This window comes from Myotis nattereri, assembly GCF_964212035.1.
Source record: "Myotis nattereri genome assembly, chromosome: 13".
Taxonomy (NCBI): Eukaryota; Metazoa; Chordata; class Mammalia; order Chiroptera; family Vespertilionidae; genus Myotis; species Myotis nattereri.
The window spans coordinates 3,244,166-3,270,499 of NC_138088.1; the positions used below are offsets into that span (position 1 = coordinate 3,244,166).

At 61.3% G+C, this 26,334-nt stretch overlaps 1 protein-coding gene across 11 annotated transcripts in view; it reads left to right on the top strand.

Moving 5' to 3' along the window:
• The window catches only part of LDB3 (LIM domain binding 3), a gene marked incomplete at both ends in the record, with an annotated part of 54,939 nt that overhangs the window by 9,481 nt on the left and 19,124 nt on the right, over positions 1–26,334 (top strand). The window contains 6 exons of one of the 11 annotated variants that reach the window (XM_081104390.1): positions 4,835–4,857; positions 5,819–6,022; positions 8,092–8,106; positions 10,558–10,727; positions 11,183–11,219; positions 16,621–17,285. In XM_081104390.1, coding sequence (XP_080960516.1) covers positions 4,835–4,857; positions 5,819–6,022; positions 8,092–8,106; positions 10,558–10,727; positions 11,183–11,219; positions 16,621–16,717 — 546 coding nt within the window. Of the gene's footprint in view, positions 1–1,046; positions 1,376–4,834; positions 4,858–5,818; positions 6,023–8,091; positions 8,107–10,527; positions 10,728–11,182; positions 11,220–16,620; positions 17,286–22,250; positions 22,434–25,385; positions 25,529–26,334 lie in introns of those variants that run through there. The other 10 variants (XM_081104385.1, XM_081104386.1, XM_081104387.1 and 7 more) reach the window with 10 other exon arrangements.

The following is a 26,334-nucleotide window of genomic DNA, read 5'->3' on the forward strand; positions in this document are numbered from 1 at the left end:
GCCAGGGCCTCGTGGCTAGACCCACATGCCAGCAGCTTAGGCCGTCCTCACAGCCGGGGGCACAGTGTCCAGGGCTTTGACCCTCCCCTTCCTGAGGCCGGGGACAGGGGACTGTGGCAGGAGAGCTGGAGGCCCAGCTTGAGCGGGCATCCTGGAGGAGCCCCTGGGTGTGGAGGGGCCTGGGTTTTCTCCTCCGATCTAGGCTTTCTTCCTCCGATTTCCATTCCTCCTCCCAACTGCATAGCCATAGAGCCCAGCCCCAAATGCTGGTGGTGACCAGGAGGCAGGAGAGAAGGTGGAGCCCTGGCCACAGACCTCACCCTGTGCCCCAGGCTCCTTCCCAGCTTCCTCTAAGCAGCTCAGCCCTGTGGGCCCCAGGCCTGGGAGGTCCACCCCACCTCCCCTCCCGGCATGACCTTATGCTGATCCCTGTTTCTTCAGTGAGGCAGAGTGGGCACGGGACAGGATGAGGGGAGAGGAAGGCTGACGGGCTTGGAGGGTGGCAGATTGGGACATAGGCAGAGGCTGCTCAGGGGAAGTTGCAGAGGTGAGCCCAGGGGCCAAATGTCAGTCCCTGTTTCCTCGGTTTCCCCTCCTGCACCTCCGCTCTGCCTGCCCACTGCCAGCTGGGCCTTCACTGGCCATGTGGGGGCATCAGTGTGGGGTCAGAACAGGAGGCTGGGCTCTGCCCACCAGGGGTCCTTACTCAGGAGAAGGAGAAGGAGAAGGAGAAGCAGACATGGAGTGGAGGTGGGTGCCCCCACCCACCCACAGTCCCTTGCTCCAGCCTCCTCTACCCCCCAGGCAGGTGGCTTGGCTCGGCTTGGCTTTCTGTCCAGGGGGTGGCAGCCCTGGGCCAGAGCTTTGTGCCCCCTGCTCTTCCTGACAAACGCCCTCTTCCAGGTGCGCCGTCCGCCCCCTGAGCCGAGCAGCAGCTGCGCGGCCGGCACTAACCCTCTGTTTCAGGTCCACACAGACGCGCTGGATGCGTGTGGCCTCTCACTGCTCTCTTCTCTCTCCCCTGCATGGCGGCCACCCTGTGCCAGGACCCTGCTCTGGACACCAACCCCGAGGTGCGGGCCGGCCCGGGCACGGAGGTCAGGCAGACCTTAGGCGCCTCCTTCTCCCAGACCTCCGCCTTCTCCTCCCACATGGAGGCCTCTGACCCTGGTCCTCCTCAGGGCAGCCCGGGGGCCAAGACCAGCTCGGAGGGAGCCCTGCACTCGCTCAGCCCGAAAGCGCCCCAGGGCGCGAGCCAGCCCAGGCAGTATAACAACCCCATTGGCCTGTACTCGGCGGAGACGCTGAGGGAGATGGCTCAGCTGTATCAGATGAGCCTCCGAGGAAAGGCCTCAGGTGCTGGACTCCCAGGAGGGTAGGTAACGGGCACAGCTCTCCAAGGTGGTCCGGGGCCCCCTGGGTCCTCAGTGCTCAGTGGAGCCTGGTCAGGTGATCAGAGTGAGGAGCCGGCCTCCATCGCCAGCCCCAACCCCAGGAGGACCTGCAGGCTGAGGGTGGGAGCAGCTGCTGCTGGCGTCCGCGTGGGCCACGCTCATTGCTTTGCACAACTACCTGGGGGACGGGTTGGATTTGCAGAGGGAAAAACAGACTTGGGGAGGGTTAAGTCAAAGTCCAGCTGTCCAGCAACTAAATGGCCGAGCTGGGCTTGAATGCAAGAGACTCTGACACCCAAAACTGTCACACACACACACACACACACCCAGGACAGGACAAAGCCTGCTGCCCCCAGGAGCTCCAGGGCAGGGGACAGGCTCATCTCCACCCTTCCGGGAGCCTGGAGGCAGGGGCAAGGAGGAATTAGAGAGGTGGGAAGGCAGCTCTCTAAGGCTAACTGGTCTGGGAAGGCTGCCTGGAGGGGGAAGTACCTCAGCTGGGTTCAGAGAGACTTGGCAGCCCTGTGGAGGGGGTGGGCTTGCAGTACTGACCCTGCTGGGGTGGGGCCGCAAGGAAGCAGGACCCCAAGGAGAAGGGGGCTGTGCATAATAGCAGCCCACCCTGCCTGCTGAGGTCTGGCTGGTAGGACCCTGTGAGCACAGGAATTAAAAACCCAGAGCCGGCGCGTTGGGGGGGGGGGGGGGCGGGGGGTGGAAGGAGCCTCAAGCAGAGCCTGCGGCAGTCCCTGAGTGCTTCCTGCTTGTTAACCTCATTCTAATTCTCCGTGGCCGTGCAGTCTGCCTAGTTCTCCCTAATAATTGTGTGCTCGGAGCAGAGCAGGCTGAGTGGAGGCGTGTGGTCCAGTGGTTAGGAGGGCAGCTGGGAGGACTGAGGGCGACAGCCCGCACAGCGCTGAGCTCTGTTCTGGCGGCTCAGTACGTACTACCCGCCACTCCCTGGGGGTGCACAGCTGGTACACCAAGAGCCAGAATTGCAACCCAGATCAGCCTGACCCAAGCCCATGCCACAGAAAGAACCGGGTGCCCCACAGTTCGCTACTCCCCCAGAAAACCCCTCCCCAGGGCCCCAGCTCTCTCAGGTCCTGAGTGAAGCTGGCCTCGGCACTTCCCTGGGCCGAGGTGGCAGAGCCAGATACCCCTGGCTCTTTCCCCAGCAGCTTCTGCCAGAAAACTCCAGGAACACAGCATAGAAATGGCCCCTCCTCTGCCCTGGAGGGGCTGGTAACTCTTCTTGGTCCCTGGCCTGCATGAGGCCCGCCGTACTGAGCCTCAGTCTGGTCGGGGCCCTACAACAGCAAGCACTTCTCTCTTAGCACCTTCAGAGACAGCATCATTCCCGCCCCCCACTCCCCACCCCGTACTGCTGAGACTAGACGCCCAGAGAGAGTGAGTCATTCGCCCCAGGTCACACAGCTAATGAGTGGCAGGTAGGACTGGCACCTGGGTCGACTTGACTCCTCCCCTGCATGGCCACAGGGACCCACCTACCTGTCCCGGGAAATCAAGGCCAGCCCCACCCCCTTTTCCCATGACTCCCAAGGTGCCCTCCTCTGGGCACAGGGACTTCTGGGAACCTGACAAGTACTACAGTATAACTTGGCACCACTCAGAGCACCAGAGGCCAGCGTGTCCTCCAAGGGAAGCGTCTGGGGAGGGAGGGCTTCCTCCAGAGGAAGGCCAGCGCTGCTGCCGGCAGGGCCACAGGCAGGGCGGAGCCTGCGAGCTGCCAGCCTGGGCAGCCTCTGCTGGGCCGAGGCGCTGCCTTCCTAAGTGTCAGATGCTCCGAGTCCGCCCACTGGACACGGAGCCCACCCAAGGCTCTCCTCTCGGCGTTCCGTTCAGTCTGCACAGCCGTCTGTGCGGCAGGCGCTGCCACCTCCCTTTCACAAAGGGAGGCAGGTGACTTGCCCAGTCAGTGCTGGGAAGAGGCAGGGCCAAGATTTGGACTCTGTCCAGCCTGGCTTTAAAAGGAAGTTCCTTCCCCAACTCTCTCTCTCCTTCTCTCTCTCTGAGCAGTTTGCAGTGTGTTTTCCTGGCAGCGTCTATCCTGGGAGGCGTGAGAAGACGAATGGGGTACAGGGACAGTGGGCCTGAGCGTCCCCGCACCCCTTCTTGTTCTCTCTGGGGCTGGACTGGAGGCAGTGTCCGCCAGGCCACCCTGCTGTGAGGGCCCTGGGCAGGTCTTTCAGCTCTGGGGCCTCTGAGTTATGTCTGCTGCAGGCCTCCCAGCCCCCAGGTCCGCAGACGGGAGCTAAGCAGGGGGCAGGAATCAATGCCCAAGAAGGAGCTGGCTGCCCAGGCAGGGCAGAGGCAGCCCCAGAGGTCAAGGCTGCCCTTTGCAGGGGGCACACTGGTCAGGGCAAGAGCTGACCCTGCAGCTGTCAGCACTGGCCAAAGGTGGAGAGGGGACGGAGCTCTGTGCTGGCCTCTCCTAATACAGCGCCACTGGCAGCTATTTTGAGACTGGGAGGGCAGAGGACATTTAATCAGCTCCGACACATGGGCTTGAGGCTGAGCAGGGGCCCTGGCTCTGCCTGGATCCCCAGGGTCTGGGCCAAAGGATGAGCAGAGCCAGGCCAGCTGGGGCCCAGGCTCCCCTGTCAGAGCCCACCGTGGTCACATCTGAGACGCTGGCTGAGTTTGGGGCAAGGAGGCTACATGCACTCTTCCGCCCTCACCCCTCCAGGCCTCAGATAGCGGCGGGATCTGCTGGGGCAAGGAATTTGTGCTCAAAGGGATGAATGCAGGCAATGCTCCCCCAGGGAAAGGGTGCTCCGGAGGCTCACTCAGAGGAGAGGGCCGAGGGCCTCTGTGGTACCCGAGACGGGCTGCCTGCCTGAGGCTTTCCTGCCATCAGCCTTGGAGCCAGACTTCTGAGCCTCCTTGCTCCTCGTCCTGCCTGTTGCCCATCCAGGGCCTGTAGGAGCCGTCACTGGAGCCCGCACAGACCCCCACCCCTGCGCCCAGGAGGAGTGGCCACGGCTGCCTGCCCCTCCCCTGAGAGGGAGGGCAGGTCCCTGGGGCTGTGGGTCACCCCACCTCACATACACCCTAGCACCATGCAACTCCTGCCCAGGGAGCAGAGCTCCCAGGGCCCCCACTGTACAAGGGCACATCCAAAGCTGCCGTCTGGCCAGGAGGTGCCTGGGCCTTGGCAGCGGCAGCTAAGGGTCTCCGCCAGGCTGTGTGGGGACTGCATGTACATGTGCCCTTAAAGATGGACCAGAACCCTTCTTGGCAAAGCTTTGGGTACTAGGGACCCACTGAGGAAAGCCGCTGTGGGACTCAGCTCTGCACCCCTCTCAGCACTCTCTGCGGCTCTGCCCTGCCGTGGGCCCTGGCCCTGGCCCTGGCCCTGGCCGAGCCTCCTGGCCCAGCCTCCCTGACAGCCCTCTTCCCTGCTCTTTCTCTCCTCCCAGGTGATAGCCAACTCTCCAGCCAAGTTAGTATCGAAGGAAAGCATGCGTGTGCTCTTGCGTGCATATCCCAGCATGCGTCGGTCTGGACCACGTGTGCCTGTGCCAGCATGTGTCCGTGTGTGTGCATGCGTGCGAGGGGGTGCATTTGTCTCGAGTGCGCCTGCATGCGTGAAGCTGCGAGTGTGGAGGGAAGCGCAGGGAGGGGTGCTAGGGCTCGGCCTGACGCCCTGCGTGCAGTTCTCCACCTCGGGCAGCTGCCCAAGGCCAGCAGGCGGCTCTGGGGCGGCGGGGAGCGCCGCCTGACCTGGGCTCTTCCTGAGCCTGAAGATCTCTGTCCTGGTGGGACCCTCAGCGGGCTGCCCCTGACCTTGTGTTTGCCTGGGGAGCACCTGCCTGTCGAGGGGAGAGCCCTGTGGGTAGACTGGTGGCCACACAGCAGGCGGGACTTGAGGGGGCCTGAGCAGAGCCCTGAGGAAGAAGCTCGCCCGAAGCATCCGGAGGAGCAGAATGCTGGCCACCAGGGGGCGGCTGGCAGGATGAGGGCCGCGGCAGAGGAGCGAGGCCACCATCTCCATGGTTGCCCAGCGGGCTGCTTTTCGCCTTTGGCCGTCCTGGACTCTGCTTGGGCTGCTGCTGCCTGGCCCGCGGCCCAGCGCCTGTGCCACACTCCCAAGCCCCTCCCCAACCCATTTTGTCTCTGCTTCCCGGCTGGTGTGGTGAGAGCTTCCAACGCCTGGCGCCCCCTGCTGGCCCTGGGCGATGGCTCGCCTGAGCGGGGACCTCCAGGGATGGGGAAGCCCAGATGGGCAAGAACAGCCTCTGCAGAGGGCTCTGGGGAGGTGTGAGGATTTCCGACCTGACCCCGGATCAGACTTTGGGTGGTCTCTCTTGACACCTCCACAGCCCTCCCTGGATGGCCCAGGTAACTCCACCTGTTGCCCTTCTCTCCTCCCACCTCCCCCCTGCACCCCCTGCTCCCCCTAGTGCGGACTACCAGGAGCGCTTCAACCCCAATGCCCTGAAGGACTCGGCCCTGTCCACCCACAAGCCCATCGAGGTGAAGGGGCTGGGCGGCAAGGCCACCATCATCCATGCACAGTACAACACGCCCATCAGCATGTACTCCCAGGACGCCATCATGGACGCCATTGCTGGGCAGGCCCAGGCCCAGGGCAGTGACTTCAGTGGGTAAGCGCCCTCCCTCCGCAGTGGCTCACGGCTCACCACCTCAGCCGCTGGCTGGGCCTCATCCCTCGAGGCTGAGGGTGCCAGGCAGCCGGCACCCGCAGAGACCTTAGGCATCAAGACCAGCTCTCCTCCTTGGCCTTGGCTTCCCGGCACAGCCCAGGGGCCCAGCACAGGGTGTCCTCTCCTCAGAACTGACCTCTGGGCCAGCTGGAGGAGAAGGGGGAGACGCAGAGTATAGCGACTCCTCCACATGCTGCCGCAGCCTCTGCCTTTCCCGGGCCCCGTGGGGCTGGGTTGGGAAGAGACCTCTGGAATCTCGTTACCCTGAGTCACACTCTCGTTCTGGATACCCCGGTCTTCCCTCACTGAGCCTTTCTGTGGAGGGAGGTTGCTGCATTCTTCCAGAGATGAGAGCGATTCCAATGTGTGACTGGCTTCTTGTGTAGGAAGGGCTGTGGAGCCTGGAGCCCTAGGCTGGGCTGCTGCTCCTCCTGCCTGCCCCAGGCAGCCTGACCCCAGGTCCGAGGGACTGAGGGCGTCGGGGTCCCTGGAATTTGCCTGTTCTCCACTTGAGGGCTAAATAGGGAAGAGTTGGCTGAAAATCATTTGTGGATGAAACTGCTAATAGTGCAAACATTAATGGGGACCTCTTCCTCTTTTGTAAAAAAAAAATATTTTTATTGATTTCAGAGAGGAAGGGAGAGGGACAGAGAGAGACATTAATGATGAGAAAGGATCATTGATCAGCTGCCTCCTGCACACCCCTACTGGGGATGGAGCCTGCAACTCCAGCATGTGCCCTTGACTGGGAATTGAACCGTGACCTCCTGGTTCACAGGTCGAGGCTCAACCACTGAGCCACACTGGCTGGGTGGGACCTCTTCCTCTTTTTGTGTTTCTGTCTGTCTCCCTTAGTTTCTCTTTCTCTTCCTTTTTCTGTGGGTGCTTCTGCCTCTTTCATTCTCTGTTCTCTGCCTCTCTCTGTCTTTCTCTTGTCTCACACGCGCACACACACAGAGCGACTATTTTCTGCTTGGGAATGACATGAGTGTTGATTTTCAGAGCTGACTGACTATCTCTTTGGCCAACATCTTATCCCTGACTCAGTATCCCCAGCAACTCAAGGCAAAAAAAAAGTCTTAAAATGATGTACTTTTTTTCTGAAACTAAGAAAAACAAATGTTGTAAGAGGGATCAAGGGGTTAAAAAGTCCCAGAAAACTCCAATAGTGTTTGACCTTTGCAGAAGCCACTGTGCTCTGAGTGCAGGCTTCGGGCAGAGAGGGGAGCCTGGCCAAGGAGGCGGTGCTTCCTGGGGCCACCAGCGGGCGGAAGCTGCTCCCCCTGGAGCTGTGGGTCTCAAACTGGCCTGGCTCAGGCAGAACTCTAGGCAGTGTTGATTTCATTCCATGGCTCGAAGCAGAAACCGTGACAATGCAATTTTAAAAACACAACCTTTATCTCATGTGAACCCAGAAAAAAGCTGCCTGGCTAAGCCGAAGAGATAACAGGGATTTCCTGCTCACACTTGTTTGCCCCAGAATGTGGCAGGTGCGTCCTTGGTGTGCTCCTAAGGGTGGCCACCATCGCCAAGGGGAAGCTCAGTGGCAGATAATGGAAGAACGACTCTGCAAAAGAACTTGACTTTCTGCGCTTGGGAAAAGGATGCTATTGTTTGGTCTTTTTAACATGATGCACCGTTAACCTTATCTGGTCTTCTGGAAGGACTGTTCCCATCTCCCTGCTACCTCTCCCAGCCCCACCCTGCCCTGCCCTGCCCTGTGTGCCTGGGAAGCACCATGCACTCCCCTCCTCCTAACGCAGCCCCGCGGGGCTGGTGCGCGTGGTAAGAGCCGCCCTCGGCCCGGTGCCTAAGGTGCTCCGTTTCTGCTGTGAATTTCCATGATGCCTTCCTCACTGACAGTTTTCTTTTTGTCTCTCTCTTCCTCCATTATCCATCCCACTTCCATAACTCATTTCTGATCCCAACCCTGCTCCCCTGTGTGTGCGCCGCCCCTGCCATCCCCTGATGGACACACACTCACTGCTGGGCTTTCCTCTGCTTGGCAGGGCGTCGCCACTGGCGTAAGTAGACCCCAGTGTCTGTTCCGTCGTCCGTCTGTCTGGTTGTGGGGCGGTGTGTGGGTCTGGTGGGCTGTGCCTGAGGACAGTGCCTGTCTGTGTTCTCCTCACGCCTACCTCACAGCCACATGACATGCCCTGCGGCCTGTACAGGCTTGTCTTTGAGGGTTTGCCCCGAATAATGTCACTATGGACACAGATGAGAGTTAAAAGCACTCATGCTGGCCCCAGGCTGGGGTCTCTGTGCTCTCCTTGCCATGCTTCGCGGGGCTCCCCCGGCCTTTTCTGCTGCACTGGGAGATTGTAGACCTGCCATTCAGCATCCACGCCGGCCATTACTCAGGGCAGAGGGTGGTAAGGGGGCCTCTTAGAGGCCCCTCCCCAGACCCCAGAACCTGGACCTGAAGGAGCCAGCGCTTGCCAAGACCACCCAAGGGCCAACGATGAGTCAGGCTTGAGGGCAGTGTGAGTGGGGTCAATGCCCCAGGGTGACCCTAACTTGCGGTCTCTGGAGTGTTTTTGGTGGCAAGAAGGTCGTGCTGGGAGGGGCTCCAGCCTCAGACCCAGGGTCCCAGGACGTGGGGCCTGTTCTGCTCTCTGCGTCTATTATTCAGAGTGCCCTCGCGGGCTCCCGGCTCTGCTGCAAGCTCGCCCGTCTCTGTGCAGGTGGTAGAAAGGGGCGGAGGACGGAAGCCCGAGGACGGAAGCCCCAGCGACACATTCCCAGCAGCCTGGAGCCCTGGGAGCTCAGGGAGGACGGGGAGCACCTCAGGGCACATTCTAGGGAGACTGCAGCAAAGGCGTCCGGCTGCTTCCTGGCACAGAGTTCAGTGTGGGCAGGCTCACAGGAGAGGCCTGGCCTGGGTCTGTACTCCGGCCCACAGCACAGTCCACACTTCCTCCCGGTAGAACAGGGCGCCCTGATTGTGCCTTCCCATCGCCCGCCTCACCAAAGACAGTAGGCCCAGCCTCTGCTTTGAGACCCTTGGGACATCTGCCTGTGCTGGAAATGGCACCCCCAGCGAGACCCCACCCTCCTCTGTTCCTGGTCCGAAGGGCTCCTCCCTGCCTGGACCCTGAGGGATTCACTGGTCTTCCCCATGGACCCCAACCTGTAGCTCCCTGGCCAGGGCACAGCCTTCAGGCAAGGAGGCAGCTCCGCCCATTTCTGCCTCCTGTTGTCACCTGTCTTTATCTGCAGCTGTAGCCCACCCTGACCCAGACACAGGGTGCCAAGCCCAGAGGCTCATGGGAGACAAGATCAGTGCTGGAGGGCTCCTTGCCCAGAGGGTAGAAGATGTGGGAACTGAGGAGGCCCTGGGGGTGCAGGGAGAGGCAGCCTGAGAGGCAGGCAGGGGGTGCCGACAGGGCCCGTGTCTGGGGTGGGCCTTTTCTAGGCATAGAGCGTCTGGGGTGTCTGAGGCCCAGTGCACAGAAGTGGCCTTCCAAGCCCTGTCACTGGGGGTCTGACGGAAAGGACACGGGCTGGGAGCCGGGAAGCCTGGCCCTGACTCTGTGGGGCCCTACACGCAGTAACCGGGAGCTGGTCTTCTGGTCTCGCTGGAGCTGTTTCAGCATCAGCACGTGCCTGGCTGGGCCGCTGGCCGGGGAGGCAGGCGGCAGTGCTGTGAGCTCCCCCTGAGTCACGCAGGCTGGGCAGGGTGCGTGGGTACCCAGAAAGCTTTGGATCTACCCTGCCTGCAGTCTGGGAGGCACTGAACCCCAGCGGCTCTGGGGGCCCTCTGGCTCCGATAGGGGATTGATTTATCCAGCTACATTGTGAGCACTACTATGTGCCCGGTCCTGGGAGTCTAAGGCAAGGGAAGGCCACCAGGTCGCCCTCAATAGGCTGGGGCGGAGACCAGGAACCCGCCTGCAGCTCCTCTCCCAGCACCCCCAGGGCAGAGCCTGCTATCTGCAGGTGATACCCCCCACATGGCCTCGTTGCTGTGTTTCTCATCCCCACCCCACCCCACCCTATTGAGCCTGCCTGTGTGTAGCCAAGTCACAGCCTTCAGTCCTCTCCTAAGGCAGTCACGGCACTGGGGGGAGGGTACCGATTGGCCTGTCCTCACTTAGCCCCAAACTCAGGGCCTGCTCAGGGCGCTGGAAATTACTTCTAGAAGATGTCTCCTGCCTCCTCTCTCCTTAAAGGTGGATGTCCTCAGGTCTGTGCCTGCAGCTTGCAAATGGGGGTGGGGGGGTGCTGGCTGGAGGACCTGCACCTCCTGACCCTCTGTGAGAGGAATCACTGTCTAATTGTGACCACCCTGAGCACTGAGCACCCAGCTGACCCCTGCCCCAGGCTCTCAGATGGCAGTGGGGAAAGGGCATGGTGGGTTCAGACAAGTAGGGGCCACCGTGGGGGGTGCCCGGGAGTCAGTGTGGGGGAGGGGAGGAGGGAGGGAGCAGGCTCCAGCCCAGCCCTCGCCCACCGGCCGCTCTGCATTGCAGGAGCCTTCCCATTAAAGACCTGGCTGTGGACAGCGCCTCTCCCGTGTACCAGGCTGTGATTAAGAACCAGAACAAGCCGGAAGATGAGGCTGATGAGTGGGCCCGCCGCTCCTCCAACCTTCAGTCTCGCTCCTTCCGCATCCTGGCCCAGATGACAGGAACTGAGTACAGTGAGTGGGGCCGGGGGCGGGCAGAAAGGGGAGGTGCTGCGGGGCCACGAGGGTCCTGGGTCCCACTCCGCAGTCCACAGAAGCCAGGGAGTCGAGCCCCTGAGCCCCTGACCCCCTGAAGCTGAGCTGGCCTTGAGATGAACAGTGGCCCTTGGAGTCCTTCTGGACCCTGGGGCAGGCAAGCGACATGAGCCTTCTGCTCGGCGCCCTGACCAAACAATGGGCAGCAGGCTTGCATGGTGTTTCCAGGCAAAATGACTGCCCAGAGCTGCCCACGCCTCTGACCACTCGCACCCAGCTGCCCTCTGCCCAGCACACAGCTTTCCCTTCCTAGTTTATAGGCTGGGAGAGGCCCTGTCCAGTCCTGGGCAGGGACTCAGTGTCCTCAGAGCTCGGGTAGCTTTTCTCTCTTGTGCTCCCGATTTTTCTCCTGACCAGCGACTTTCTACCCACAGTGCAAGACCCTGATGAAGAAGCTTTGCGAAGGTCAAGGTAAGCGCCTGGACTCAGGCTCTGTGGCCTTGCCCCTCCTAATCCCACCCCTCCCGGCAGCCCCCAGGTCACAGGACTTATGGAAGGCACCTCTCACGTTCATGTATTTGGAAACACCTGGCCCCTAAGGGGCTTCAGCAGATGCAGGGGCCTTTGCCCAGGTCAGTGAGGTGGGTGCCTGCAGCTGAGTCTCCGTCCCCTGGGCCCAGGCATGAGGACTTGGGCTCTCCTGGCCTGTCCAGGGCTGGGGCAGGGCTGCTTTGGCCTTTGCTAGGCTGTTGAGAACGAGGGCATCTCTCCCTGTGGGGCACCGAGCCAGCTGCCGTGCCTGCACACCCTGTGAGTCGAGGCTAGGCGCAGGGAGCAGGCACCAGGAGGGCTGTGCTGGGCATGGGCGCTGAGCCCTGGGCTCACTTGTCCAGACCGTGAGGTATCAGTTCTGTAAATTGCTCAAAATACAGCAGCTGCTGTAAGGAAGGACAAGCCCTGGGCATGAGGAGGAGCTTGTGCAGGACTAGGTGTCTCAAGGTCAAGATATGGTTCTGAAACACTGGCAGGTCTGAGGCCACAGCCACTAACCTGCCACCTGTGGCCTATCAGGTGCTCATGGACCATGGCATGAGGGGGCACACTGCCCAGGCACCCACTGGAACCCACTAGGGTCTTCCATGATGGGCATCGAGCCCAGTGTGACTGTGCTGTACTGTACTTTGGATGCAAATGTCACCTGCATGTTCTTCCTGAGAGAATCGCCCTGGAAGTGTACCCTGTGTGGCTTCTGTGGGAGGCTGGGGCTCAGAGCCGCCTTCCGCTCTGGGCCAAGCTTTCTGTCCTCGCTAACCTGCTGGCGTGGCCACAGGGTGTGCGGGCGTGGAACTCGGGCCGCTGGAGTTGGTGTGGACTTGCTTTCTGAACCGGTTGCTGCTGCTCCGAATGCTCCCACTCTTTGGCTGGGCTTCCGGGCCTAAAGGTCCCTCTAGGCTGCTGACACAGCGTGCAGCTCCCAAGGCAGGTCCCGCCTGTCAGTGCCTGCGACGTGCCATCTGCGCCTGGAATGAGATGATGTTTGATTTAGCTCAAGAGTTAGTATCTAGCTGTATTTTTCAATTTTTTATTTATTGGGTTGAGGCGCGGGGGGTGGGGAGGTGGATGTTGTTCCACTTACTTAAATGCATTAATCTGTTGATTCTTGTATGTGCCCTGACTGGGGACTGAACCCACAACCCTGGGGTATGGGGATGATGCTCAAACCAGCTGAGCGACCCGGCCAGGACCAGTATCCAGCTGTTTTAAGTGTGACTGAGCTGTCAGCTCACCCTGTCCTATGTCCCTGCTCCTGTGTGCTGTTTCTGTTCGTCCCACCTCCCCTTTGAAGCCACCCACATACTAGTAGATGCGGGCGCTTAGCCTTACCTGAGACTTGATAAGCGCTTCACACACACACACACACCCCCCCCCCCATACACACACACACACAAACAAACAGCTTCAAAGTCCCCAGGTTCCTTCCAACAAGAAGCTGGCAGGGGGGCCTGCTCTCCCTCCCATGAGGCAGCCCTGCCTCTGGCCCCTGCCCCCTCTGGTGTACTTCTGGCCACTCGCCGCTCCTCCCGCAGGCCACTCTCCGCTTGTACCGCGTTAACTGGACGCCGTTCAGGAGGCAGGAGGGCACTGGTGGCGGCAGATTACAGGGACTCCTGTCTTTTGTCTTTCCCTGGGATATTTGTAGACACTGAGAAGTTACTGAGTGAGGAGACACAGCAGGCAGTGTTTAGGGTGGCCCCAGGCCTCACTGTTGGCCCCATCCTGGCTTTCAGGAGCACCTGCTGAAGCTGGTCCTGCCTGGTCTGTAGACAGCCTGCTCAGCCCCAGCAGCAGGCAGGCACCTCCCTGCAGGCGGGCAGTGCCGGGCGCCCAGCGCCTCTGGGAGAGCAGCACCAACGGGCCTCCACCCAGAAGCCAAACCTCTAACCTCAGAGAAGTTGCCAGCCTCTCTGGGACCGTAGGAGGCAGGTCCCTGCGAGGCAGCCCTGATGGGGCTTCATCCAGGCAGGGCCGGAATTGTGAGGAATTGGGATTCCTCTGGCGTAGAGATCCCTGTGTGTAGAGATCCCTGGTCCCCACCTGGTGGCACAACTATCTCCAAGTCTCTGTGCTCACCTAACGCTCCCTGTAAAGGGCCTTCCTCGCCAAGGCCCCCAGGTGAAGGAATCAGGCTGATTGTAGTGATGAGCTCACAGCAGGTGAAGGGGAGGGTTGCCTTGCACACCCCTCCACAAGCAACGTGACCTCCCCCATCCCTTCTCCAAGCCCATTCGGGGTTCCTTTTCCGCTCCTCGCCTGGCCCTCCCAACAGCCCAGGACTCCAAAGTGTGCTCCCTCCCCGGGAGCACTCAGCTCCTCCGTGCACACCTGGCCCACTCCGGTGCCACCTGGCTCAGGGACCTCGCTCAAAGGGGGCCCCCGTGAGGAGCAGTGGTCAGCTATCGGCCACGAAATTACCTGCATTTTGTGGACATGTTGGTCCTTGGTGCTCTGCCAGCCTAGCACGTTTGAAAGCCACAGCTGGAGAGACCAGGACAGCCTCAATGTCCCCTGAGCAGCCCTTATGGGGGTCTGGGACCTCTCTCCCTTCCTTTCTCCCTCCCCTCTCCTTTTCCTTCTCTCCCCACTCCTGTCTGGCTGCCTGTGGATTTCCAAACGGCTCCAACCAGAATAGGCTCCCTAGACTCAGGCGCTCCCTGGCTCCCTGCGCTGTGCCTGAGCTGATGCAACAGCCGCAGGCCTGGCTGGTCAGAGCGGCTGGCTGGGCAGTGCAGCTAGCTGGGCAGTGGAGCTGGCTGGGCAGTACGGCTTGCTGGGCAGTGCGGCTGGCTGGGCAGGGCAGCTGGCTGGGCAGTGTGGCTAGATGGGCAGGGCGGCTGGCTGGGCAGTTCAGCTAGCTGGGCAGTGGAGCTGGCTAGGGCGTCTGGCTGGGCAGTGGAACTGGCTGGGCAGTGCGGCTGGCTGGGCAGTGGAGCTGGCTGGGCAGTGTGCGGCTGGCTGGGCAGTGGAGCTGGCTAGGCAGGGTGTCTGGCTGGGCAGTGCGGCTGGCTGAGCAGGGTGGCTGGCTGTGCAGTGCGGCTGGCTGGACAGGGTGTCTGGCTGGGCAGTGCGGCTGTCTGTGCAGTGCGGCTGTCTGTGCAGTGCGGCTGGCTGGGCAGTGGAGCTGGCTGGGCAGGGTATCTGGCTGGTCAGGGCGACTGGCTGGGCAGGGTGGCTGGCTGGGCAGGGTGGCTGGCTGGTCAGTGCGGCTAGCTGGGCAGGGCGGCTGGCTGGGCAGTGCGGCTGGCTGGGCAGGGCGGCTGGCTGGGCAGGGCGGCTGGCTGGGCAGGGCAGCTGGCTGGGCAGGGCAGCTGGCTGGGCAGGGCGGCTGGCTGTGCTGCGACTGCGGCCTGGGTGGCTCTCCGGGTGGTCTCTGGTGCTGTTGGCAGGCTGTGTGGCCTGGCGGGGCCTCTGCCCATGCTGTCTTACCCCTTCTCTTGACCTCGGAGAGGCTGGCGCGTGGAGGGCGTCCGATGCTGAGTCTCCAGGTGGCTCAGGCCATTCACGATGCCTCTGGGCCTAGGCTCCTCTTGGCATTAGGGTGCTTTCACCTATGTTATCAGTGGGCCCCTTCTGTCCAGCAGAATCTTACAGAGACCAAATATGCAGGACTCAAGGTGTGGGGCGTCCACCGGGTAACGCCGATAGGGGCAGGTGCCAAGTGTAAATGTGGGGACATGGACTGTTACACGGAGACATGTAAGACGAGCGTCCTCTGGCTTTTAAAGACCTAACCCTGACCTTCCTGATTTTTATAGCTGCAATTCACTTATTGAGCCATTTATTTTGAGATAATTGCAGATTGACATGTAGTTGTAGGAAATAATACAGAGAGCACCCTTTACCCCAATGGTAATGGCACAGCTGGGTGTGGCCGCTGGCGGTCGGGGTGCAGAACCCTTCCACCCCAAGCCTTCTCTGCGGTTGCTTTTTTATCGCGACACCCCCTCCCTACCACACCCCCTCCCCACCCTGTGGCACGGCAACCGCTAAGCGGGGATCTTTTCTCCATTTCTATAACTTTGTCATTTCGAGAATGTTGTATAAGTAGGATCATAAAGCCTCCGGCCTGTGGGACTGGATTCTCTGTTGGCCTAATTCACTCCCTCTCCTCATACACATCTCTTCTCCCACCCCCTCCCCCAAAGCCTCTGGATTCCGGACTCTTCCCAGCCCCCGGCCAGTGTCTCTCCCAAAGAAGCACCCGCTCTCACTTTTCACTCGAGGGTTCCTCTGCTTCTTGGCAGCGAAGACCTGCCTTCAAACCAACACCGTCGCCCTCTAAAAGCCCTCCCGCAACTGCCCGATCCACCTGCCGCGGCTCCTCATGCCCGCCTCGCATTTCCCCGTGCCCACTGAGCACACCTATGGCTCGCTCGTGTCTTTTTGTTGCTGAGTAGTAGTCCATGGCCTGGGTGAGCAGTTCCATGTGGCTGACTGTGACCCTGGGCCACCAGGTGCGCCTCTGGCCTGAAGGCGTGAGAGGCCCTTGCAGCCCGGGCAGGGGTCAGGATTCCGGCATCCATGTCAGTGGCCTTTCCCAGAGTCTCCTCCCCTCCATTTCTGTGTTTCTGGCTGTTCCTTACCTAGTTTTCTTGTGCCCTCAGCCGAGGGGCTGTGGGTTGAGCCCAGAGCCCTGCTGGTGGGAAGTGGAGGAAGTCCTGGCCCTGTATGTGTGCCGGCGGTCTTGTGAGTACGTGTGCACGTGTGTGCTGGCGTGCTCAGGCCCGGAAGGGCAGGGCCAGGCATGGTGTCGGAAGGCTTCTCTCTGGGGACAGACAAGGGTTGGCAGAGAGTGGGCAGCACAGCGAGGTGGCAGGCCTGCTCGCCCAGCCTCACCACAGGGACAGGTGTTTCTCCTCCTTCATGCCCAGTGAGGGCTCTGGGGCCAGGAGAGGCCCCCGCCTATGTGTTCAGCCTCGAGATCCCACAGCCAAAGCAGCCCTGCCCAGGCCTCACCACGAGGCCACGCTGTCCTCAGGCCTCCAGCCAGGCTTCTCCATGCCGCCCACTCACTCGGGCCCAGGCTTCAGTCCCTCCAAACTGGTCCTTGGGACTCTGGTCTTGACCCAAACCAGGCCTGACCATGTAGAAAGTTCCCGGGAAGGCAAAGCCTCTCCAAGCCAAACCCCCGCTCCCATGACCTCTGCCCACCCCCCACCCCCAGACAAGAGACTGGCGGACACATCCCCTAACCCCTTTCTTTCCCGTTTCTCTCTTCTCTCTGTTTCTCTGTCTCTGGGTCTGTGTCTGTCTGTCTCTTTCTCTCTCTTTCTCTCTCTCTCTCTCTCTCTCTCTCTCTCTCTCTCTGCCACAGGGAAAGGTTTGAAACGGAACGTAACAGCCCACGTTTTGCCAAATTGCGCAACTGGCACCATGGCCTTTCAGCCCAAATCCTTAACGTTAAAAGCTAAAAGACTGCCTGGAGCCCCCGCCTGCCACTCCCCCCAGATCTGGCATGTGAGCCCCACGGCGATGCTTGAATATGTAGAGCTGTGCTGGCACCTTCGTAGTCAGGGCGGCACTGCACCCACGCACCCCCTCAGTGCAACCCTCACCGCCCCAGACAGCCCGTGCCTCTGCTTCCCCGCCCAGGGCCATACCCAGGGCCGTAGCCGTAGTTCAGAGAGGATGTGATGGGGTTTGCTGGCCTAACACCCCAGAACCAAGGGAGACAGCTCGCCCCTAGTGGATTCCCTGCCACCCTCAGTGGCTGGGAGAGTAGCCCTGCCCAGTGCCGTCTGGGAGGAGTCGCCCATAGAGCAGGGTCCTGGGAGGAGGTGACTCCCTGCCCCATTCCCTCCCTTGCTGCCTCTGAGCTGGAGCCCTGGAGGAGGGGGAGCCTAGGTAGAGGCGGCAGGCCCTCCGCCTGTGGTGAGGCTGGCATGTGCTCTCCCTCCGTGCCGTGTGTGCTAGCTGCCCAGCCCTCTCTCCGGTACAGATATGCATGCTCATTCTGAAATAAAGAGGATTTGAAATAACAAACCAGCCTCGGTCCTGCTGTGCTGTGTGCATCCTCCAGAGGCGCAGGTCTGAGCCAGGGAGGGACAGGCGCCCCAGGGGCTCTGCCCTCCGCCGGTTTCCCCCACAAGGGCCCTGTCTGGGCTGTGAGCTCAGGCCAGAGAATGCATGTGGGAGTCTGTGCTGTGCCAGGTGGGCAGCCCTAGGGTCCCCCAGGGCAGTGTATATTGGTGGGTGCACAGAGGCCCCTGCCCACCCCTAGCTGTAGCTAGGAAGGCACTGCCCCTGCTTGGCCCTGTGCCGGGGACAGGGAGGGCTCAGGAGGGCACGCCTGCACGAAGGGGCAGGGCACAGGGGAGAGGAGGTGGAAAATGTGCCCGGTGGAGTCCTGCTGGGTCAGGGAGGTGCGGAGGACCTCCAGCTGGCCTGCTGGCCCCACCCACCCACCTGGGGCCTGTCCTCATCCAGAGCATTTGGGAAGGGCCAGGCTGGCGGGCTCACCTTCTTCCCACCCTTCTGTCAACCCATCAGCCTGGTTCCTGAAAGCAAAACCACTGGCTGAGAACACGACACCAACGGCACTTAGCAAACAGAGGCGGACGCCAAGGCTCCCATCAGGACGCCCCTGCCGCCCTGCCAGGATTGGCCAGAGCCTTGCTCCGCTCCTGCCGCCTGGGCACAGGCTTCCTCTCTGCCTCCAAGGACCTTGGCAATCCCATCTGGAAGGGCTGGCCAGGGCGGCTGCTCTATCCCGCCCACATCCCAGACGCTCTCCAAACCCCTGCCAGCGGCTCCATTCGGGCCTCCTATCTCTTCCCATTTCTAGCCTCTGCTCCGGGCCAGGCAGGGCCAGCGTGCTGAGGGATCAGCCAGGAGATGGAGCGTGCTCCTGCCTGCACCGAGGCGTCCTGGAGCGCACGCACATGTTTAGCTGAGGCCCCGGGGTGGGTTGTGGGGCTGGGGGCTGCCAGAGAGAGGCCCAGGCAGTGAGTGTCCTGGGCTGACAGAGGACCCGAGCCCGTCAGAACTGGTGGCCTCACATTTCCCTGTCCTGACCCCGGGGTGTGGAAGCCCTCCTGGTGCTCTGGAAGGTTCCCAGGGATGCCCACCAGCCCCTGCAGGCAGCCCTCTGTGCAGAGCTGTCCTCACACAGCAGCCCGTGTACGCCTGGCTGCTGTGGGTGCCAGAGAAACGAGAAAGCGCTGATGTGGCCGTGGCTGACCATGAGGCAAGGTTGCTGGCGTGAGGTCTAGAGACAGGGGGAGCCCCTCGACTGGGTGTCAGAGCAGGCTCCCTGGGAGAAGGGCCTGGGCCCTGGTCCTTAAGAGCCGTTAGGATCGCTGTGTAGGTAGGGACGGCTGGACGAGGAGGAGAAGGGGTGTCCCGGAACCCCGAGTTAGCCACGGTGGCTGGGTAGAGGCAGTGCAGAGGGCGTTTGGTCAGGAGTGGTCGGAGTGGAGTGAGGGCTGTGGGGTTTTGACTGTGCCTGGAGCTAGTGAATGTCGCCGGGTGCTGGTTCTGTGGGGATCGCGGGCCTGATCTCGAGGGTGTCATTTGCACAGACTGCAGTGTCCACGGGCCCTGGAGGTGACCGTGCGGAGTGACGTGGTCAGGGCGCCCCGAGCCACAGCCAGTCTTCAGGCTGCAAGATGAAACGCTGACCAGGCGGATGGCAGCGTGAACACTTTAGCCTGACTGGGTTCTGTAATCCAGTCAGTAGAGATGTGCATGTTCCAGTCTCTGAACTAATACAATGAGCACTGTCACCCCGACAATAGCACCCCCAGCACCATCAACCACACACCTCCACCTCCCCAGCAGGTCAGCCTGAGCCCAGCAACCACAGAGCCCAAGCCCAGCACCTCCCCAATCCGTCCGTAATGCGTCCATAATGTCCTTTCCGTACCTAATACCCTTGGCATCAGGAAGAGCATCAACCGAAGGCCAGGACCACAGAGCAGGCATAAGGTTGGCGTGCTCCCCCTTGATGCCAGCTGGGTCGAGGGACGAGATGGCCTGCCAAGGGGCCCGGGGCCAGCCTGTCTCTCCTCTCGACACACCCTCTCCTGAAGCCTTGAGTAGTTGAGTACAGTTGGTTTGGTTTGGTTCTTGTTAGATATTTGAAGTGAATTATGACCAGGGCAAGAGGCAGGTAGACTCCTACGCCTGGCTGGGGGATTGCGTAGCTTTCCTCGCAGTTGGGGCCACGTAAGTGCTCTGCTTGCTCCCTGGGACACCTTCCTCGGCGTTTGGGGCTAATGAAACTTCGGGCAGGAAACAGCCCAGACAAGACCCTGGGCACATGCTGCCCCTCTCCTGGGGCCTGCTGCTTGGCATCTGCAGACAGTGCTGCTCGGTAGGATGCCACTCGTAGGCCCCAGCGGCGGCCTGTCCCTGGCCCTGGCCCTGCGGTAGAGCATGGACTTTCCTGGGGCCCACCTCGCCCCTGGAGCCCAGGGGTCATTTGGAGCTATGCCTGGGACACACCACGTAAGCTGGTCTGACTAGCAATTGGAGTGAAGGGGACAAAATCAATGTTCGGTTTGTCTGTACAGTCCTGTCTCCCCCAGACACCGTCATCCCTCCTGTCCTGAGCAGCAGCCTCGGCTCCCAGAAGCCCCTGGAAGCCTGGGCCAGGGTCAGGGAGAAGCAGACAGGGAAGCTGGGTGTTCTCTGAGGCCTGGCGGCCCATGGCGTGAGAAGGGCCTGGCGGCTGGCTGGGCAGTATGGCTCCAGGAACTGCAGCTGCTTCCCAGAGAACTGTGGGCAGCCAGGTTCCTCCATGAGGACGGTGAGCAGCTTCCTGGGAGGGCGGGGCCGGCATGCCGCAGGCCCCAGCAGGGCTGTCTGAGGCCTCCTTTCTGAACTAAAGCTGGGGGGGCTGGTCAGGACATGGCCCTTGCCCTGGTCCGTCGGGGTTCGCTCCCTCCTGTGGGAGGCATTCTCCAGCCCGCTCCCCAGCCTCTCCAGGGCTCCGTGGCTCCCTCGGCCCACCCTACACCTCACTGGGGGAGGAGAGCAGTTCAGTGATGCCTGGTAAACAGCTCGTGACCTCTGCCCTGGGACAGTCTGGGGAGCGCCTGGCTACTCCCAGGGCAGTCCTCGGACCAGCGTCACCTGGGGCCCCACCCAACCTCCCGAATCAGAAGCTGCATTTGAGCAAGATCCCCAGGCCATTCACTGCATGTTCGACCTGAGGCGGCAGGAGTGAGGCAGCGGGCAGCGGGGAGGGTTTACCAGCAGTGCCGGCCTCTGGAATCAGGCTCCTCTCCTGGAAAATGAGGGTCTTGATACCAATGGCCCAGCAGGTGGAGGGGATCAGAGGAGTGATGCTCACCACCCCCCGCCCTCCCGTCAGCACAGCTGGTGCGTGGCAAACCCACTCCCCACCCTGTCCAATAGGAGAGTGCCTTTTGTGGGGAAGGACCCTACTTGCCTGACTGGAAGAAGCGTCTTCCTCCCTCCCTGAGGGACTTGGGGTGCTGGGGGAGGCTTCAAGCCAAAGTGTCCCTCCGCCAGATCCTGCCGTCACTTCCTGTTCCAGGAGCTTGAAATCTGTGTCTCCATCCCCTGTCTACGGAACAGAGTTGCTAATACCCATGTCAGAGGGCGACGGTGAGGACTACAGACAGAGGCCAGGCACACGGGGCCAGGTCAACAACAAACTCCACGCAGGGCCACCCGCGACGGGAGCCAGCTCCTGCTCTGTGGCAGCAAGTCCCCGTCTCAGGCCCGAGGCCGGGGGGCAGAGAATGCATTTCTTTGCTCTCCTGTAACTTGGCTTGTCTCTCTGCCCAGTTTTCCAGGTGGCAGAAATCCAGCCCATCAGCCCAGGCTCTGGTGCCCCCTCTTCCTTGGAGAGGTTTGGGGAAGAGATGCTCACTGAACAGCAAGGCAGGCAGGGTGGGCACCTGGGCACCTGGCCCTGGTCTGTCTCTCTGTGCTGGCACCTGCCGAGATATCCCTACCCATCTGGTCACACTGGTCACACTGGTCTACACTGGCACTGCAGTCCCTCCCTTGTTCCCAGGCACTGGTCTTTCAGACATGCAGGCACTCAGGGCCACAGCACATCACTCTTGGGCATGTGAGAAACCCTCTGGCCGCCAGGCCACACGAGGGCCTGGGCACCTCAGGATGGTCTTGAATCCGTCTGCTCCTTCACCACGGGTACGGGAGACCCTGAGATCCTGCCACCTCTCTGGTTTACCTGGGAAAGGGGCACAGTTGCCTCTATTTCTGAATCCCCCACGCCACGTTAACCCTTTCTGGTCCAGATAACCTTGATCAGCCTGGCATGGCAGCTTTCATCCATCTTCCGAACGTGCTGTCAGTGCCTGAATCCTCCACCGCCTAAAAGCCCAGGCTCTCGCCACTCTAGAGCCTAAGCCGTTGACCCTCAAATATCTACCTCTGCTTTTCTCAAAGGCCATGTGCCTCCGACTAAATGCAGAAGGGAGGAAAGCAGGATGGGGGTTGATAATTCAATCTACTTTTCCATCACACTGTGTTTTGTACTCAGAAAAACCAGGGAGCACAAAAATGGGGGGTTCTTGCTCTGCCGGAGCGTCAACCTATGAACCAGGAGGTCACAGTTCGATTCCAAGTCAGGGCACATGCCCAGATTTCAGGCTCAATCCCCAGTGTGGGGCATGCAGGAGGCAGCCAATCAATGATTCTCTCTCATCATTGATGTTTCTCTCTCCCTCTCCCTTCCTCTCTGAAATCAATTATATATATATTAAAATGGGGTGTTCTTACCAGGCTTGAGAATAATTTTGATGTTACTGTGATCCTCCTTGTGGGCTGAGCCCTTCCCTCTTGGGGTCCTGAGGGCCTCTTTCTCTGAAGCTGGGAACAGGCTTCTGGAAGATCCTACTCCGCAGTATGAACGGTGCCTTCTGCCCAACGTGCCTCTACTGCAGACACCACCGCCATGCAGAGGGCCCCCTTGACCTGTTGTCTTTCTTGGTCCCGCCTCATCAGCACCCCTACTGAGCATGCTCCAGTGTGCACCAGCCAGGCCACCACCCCGCTGCTGCCCGCTTCTGCCCAGCCGCCTATTGCTGCCTCTCCCAGCGCAGCCTCGCCACCCCTGGCTGCAACCGCTGCCCATGCTGCCGCTGCCGCTGCCTCGGCCCCTGCTTCAAGCCCTGCGGACAGTCCCAGGTAACTGCCCCACAGGTGCCACCCCGGCTGTGGGGAAGGGAGGCAGGAGTGGCCTCACCCTGGCTCCATGTGTGGGCAGCTGTGTCTCACCCTCAGAAAGGCCCACCCCAGGTGGTTAGGAGCCCAGGGCCCAGGAGGCCAAGACTAGCACTGCCCGCTGCAGAGTGCAGGGAGTGTGAGTGTGGCTGAAGGCAGGCGGGGATGTGGGCCCCCACCCTCTCCTTGGGCAAGAGAGGGACCTCTCTCTCTCTCTCTCACTCACGCACGCGCGCGCGCGCGCGCGCGCGCACACACACACACACACACACACACACACACACACACACAGTAAGACAGCAAATGGAGACTGGAAACTCTGTTTCCGGAACTGAAATTAGGGGAATGGAAGTTGTCGCCTGGGCTAGGGAAGCTGAGGAAAGCTCCGTGGAGGGAGGAGCACTGACCTGGTCACAGGAGACAGGCCTGGTCTCCTGGTCACACCTGACTTGCCCTTGGCCTTTAGCCTCTGCCCTCTGGGCGGAGAAGCAAGAGGCACCTGGTGCAGTGTGGCTCCCACCTCTCCTCCGCCATTTCCTGTCTGTAATCTCCAGAAAGTTACTGAATCTGAACGTCAGTTTCCTCGTCTGCTAAGACGTTTAATGCGACGTTGATTTGTAGGGCTGGGACAGGAAAAGTGTGCCTAAGCCGCCTCGCACACAAAGTGGCCTCCAGTGTTGCAGCATACTGCTCCCCACCCGCTCTCCTGGCGCCCAGCAACGGGGCAGGGTGGAGAGCACCCGGGGAGGTGGGGGCAGGCTGGCAGGTGGTCTGGCACAGCCGGGCAGCAAGCAGGCCTCCAGACCCAGCTCTCTACGGGCTGCATGGAGTGTCCACCTGGTGTTAGGGTCAGAGCCAGCTCTCAGTCTCCTGCCCCACCCCCCCACCCCACCCCCACCCCCCGGTTTTGTGGAAAGGACATGCCTCTCTGCGTCGGGTGCACAAGTCCCTGGTGCAACCTGAGGAGGATGGCGAGGGGCAGATTAGCCACAGGCCTGCAGTCTGTACCCCTAGCCCTGGGCTGTACAATGACCCAGGTGGTGCAGAGCCGGCCTTTCCCCAGCCCAACTCAAGCCTCAGGGTGAGCCCACCCCGGCCTCCACAGTTTTCTATCCCAGCTGCCAGAGGGCACTTAGCAAGTGCTTCCCTCTGCGCACCAGAATGGCTCCAGGGAGAGCCAAAGAAGGCAGATGTGGGCCCTGCTCAGGCTCCAGGCCTCTATCCTGGGCCCTCGGGGCTCCTTCAAGAGGGCAAACCCTTCCTTCACTTTGTCTTGCAAAGAGAGTGATGCCTGGGTGGAGGCTGGGGAGGAGCCTGCAGAGCTCCCACGTGGGCTGGAGCAGAAGGGAGCAGGAGACCACCTCTGGGCCCAGCTCCCTCCCTTCTGACACAAGGGCTGGGATGGAGGTAGAGGGAGCAAGTGGGAGGCAAATGGCCACCCAAACTGTCCTGGAGCCTGGCCTCAGAAATCTTGCTGGATATCGGTGGATATCGGAAGCCTCGGCCTCCTCCTCCAACAGCACCCCCTGACCAGGACCGCAGCTCCTGGGATGTGGGGAAAGCGTCCTCCACGGGGGAGAAAGACTGGCTGACACCCACTACCTTGGCCTCCTCCCACCAATGGAAGCAGGGCACCCCATGGACACTGCCTCCTTCTCTTCCCGGAGGCCCCTACTCCACTGGTCTCGACAGGTCGGTCAGAGAAGGGCAGGCCCAGGAAGGGGAGACGATGGCCTCCCTCAACCGGCAGCGTGGCAGTGAGGCAGGGCAAGCTGCCTCCACCGGGCCCAGGACGCGGGTTGGAGGCTTGGCCACCGGCACTGTCTGCGGCAGCTCGAGGTTCTTAGCTCAGGGCCACGCCCTCCAGAGCAGGAGAGACAAGGCAGGCCCTGCTCCTGTGGCTCCGCCCAGCGTGATGCACGAGGGGGGGGGGGGACATTCAGGCCAGGTGGAAGGAAGGCAGGAAGCCATGGGCTGGGGAGGACAGCATGTTTCCCGGGGCTCATGTCTCTAGCACCCCATTTCCACTGGGTGTGGTCACGTGGTCCCTGTGGGATCTGGAAAAGGTAGGGAGAGACAAGGGCGTGTTCTGTAAGATAGTCATTAGTTTTAAATGAGAAAAGAAAAGGAGGGGCAGGGTTCACAGACAAATGAAATTGGGGCACACTGGATCAGCCAAAGTAAAACAAGCTGCTCCACTCCAGGGATTCTTGGAGCAGACAGGCCACACAGCATTTCCTGAGGGCAATGCACGGAGTCACTGTTTCCATTCTCTTTGGTCCGATGATACCTGGGTCACAGCAGAAAAAGGCTGCTCTCAGCCTCCTGGGGGAACGCAGTGGGAGAGGCAAGAGAACCACATGGAAGAGAACCGTGTTTGGGGGTGAGGGTCTCCCTGCCGGAGCCCAGAAACCCGAGACTTTACTGCTCCCTCCAGCAGCAGTAGAAAGGGGAGGGGAGGAGGCCAGGGGCCTAAGGCTGTGAAGTGCCCCAAGATCAGAAGGTGGAGGGAGGGGGCAGCTCTGACTACCTCCATCTCTCCTCTCTCCAGCCTCTGTCCCTCCAGCGCCAGACCGTGCCTGGCAGCCTCTCCCCAGCGGGTGGAGAACCTCCTGTGCCCCCTCCTGCCCAGCTGGCAGCTTGGCCTCCTCCCTCCGCAAGGCAGTGACGGCAGCAATGGGCTCCATTTCTTGAGGTGTCTTTGCTGCTTTAACGAAACTCACCAAAACTCCTCACCTACAGAGCAGCTTCCGCCGCCCACAACCTCGTGGTCTTTCCTTGCAGCCTCGGGCAGCTCCGGACCACCTGTCAGATGCCCTCTCTCCAGAGGCTCCCGAGGATGCAGAACAACCTGCCGGCTGCCAGCACAAAGCCGGGCTGTCCTTCCGGCTGCTAACTCTGCCCCCTTGGTTCCAGGCCCCAGGCTTCTGCTCACGGTGCGGCCCCGGCGACCCCTGCAGCACCTGCTGCCCATCCGTACACGGAAGCCCCAGCAGCCGCTGCGCCCAAGCCTCGGGCTGTCACCACTGCCAGCATTCGGCCTTCTGTCTACCAGCCAGGTGAGAGTGGGCGGGGGCTGGCAGGCTGGGTGTGGGCTGCAGCGGTCAACTCCCAGAAGGATGGTGGTCAGTGAGGTCCTGCTACTGAGTTCAGTTGTGGGCCCTATTCCTGTGGAGCCTGCCTCTGTCACTGAAGAGACAGGTGGGCAGTGCCAGGCAGGGACGAGCCTCCCAGCTCTTAGGGAAAGGACACTCCTGCTGGGGACTTTCAGGCTCAAGGTGAGGGAAGAGGGTTTAGGGGGGAGCTGTTCCTCCAGCAGTCTGGTTCTGGCTCAAGCCAGAGGATGGGCAGCTACACCAACAATGCCAGGGGCTTGGGGCAGCCCCACTGCCTCACAGTGACCCTGGGCAAGCTGCTCAGCCCGTCTGGTCTTTGGTTTCCTCTGCTGAGGCAGGGGAAGCACAGGTGAGGCAGCAGAGCGGCCAGCACCGGGCCTGACAGTGGCTGAGCCACGGACTCTCCCTGCCTTCACACTGGTCCCCATTCTTTTCACTGCCTAGGACTCCCTTGCAGGAATGAGGGCTCAGCCCATGACCCCCTCTTTCCTAGCCAAAGCTGGGCCTGCTCCCCAGAGCCCAGGGCAGCTCTCAGGCTGGCCTGTTCCTGCTCAGAAGCTCAGGGCTCTTAGCAGGTGCCGCCCCTACTGGGGAAGGCCCCCGGTGTCCTGGTCTGCAGGATGTGCCCACAGGAGGGCTCCTGGCACCTAGGCCCTGAGTGCTGATAGCACTGCTTGGCCCCTCGTCCCGCTGGACTTGGGCTGGGAACTCCAGGAGGCAGGGCTAGGGCGGGCTGTCTCCACAGCACC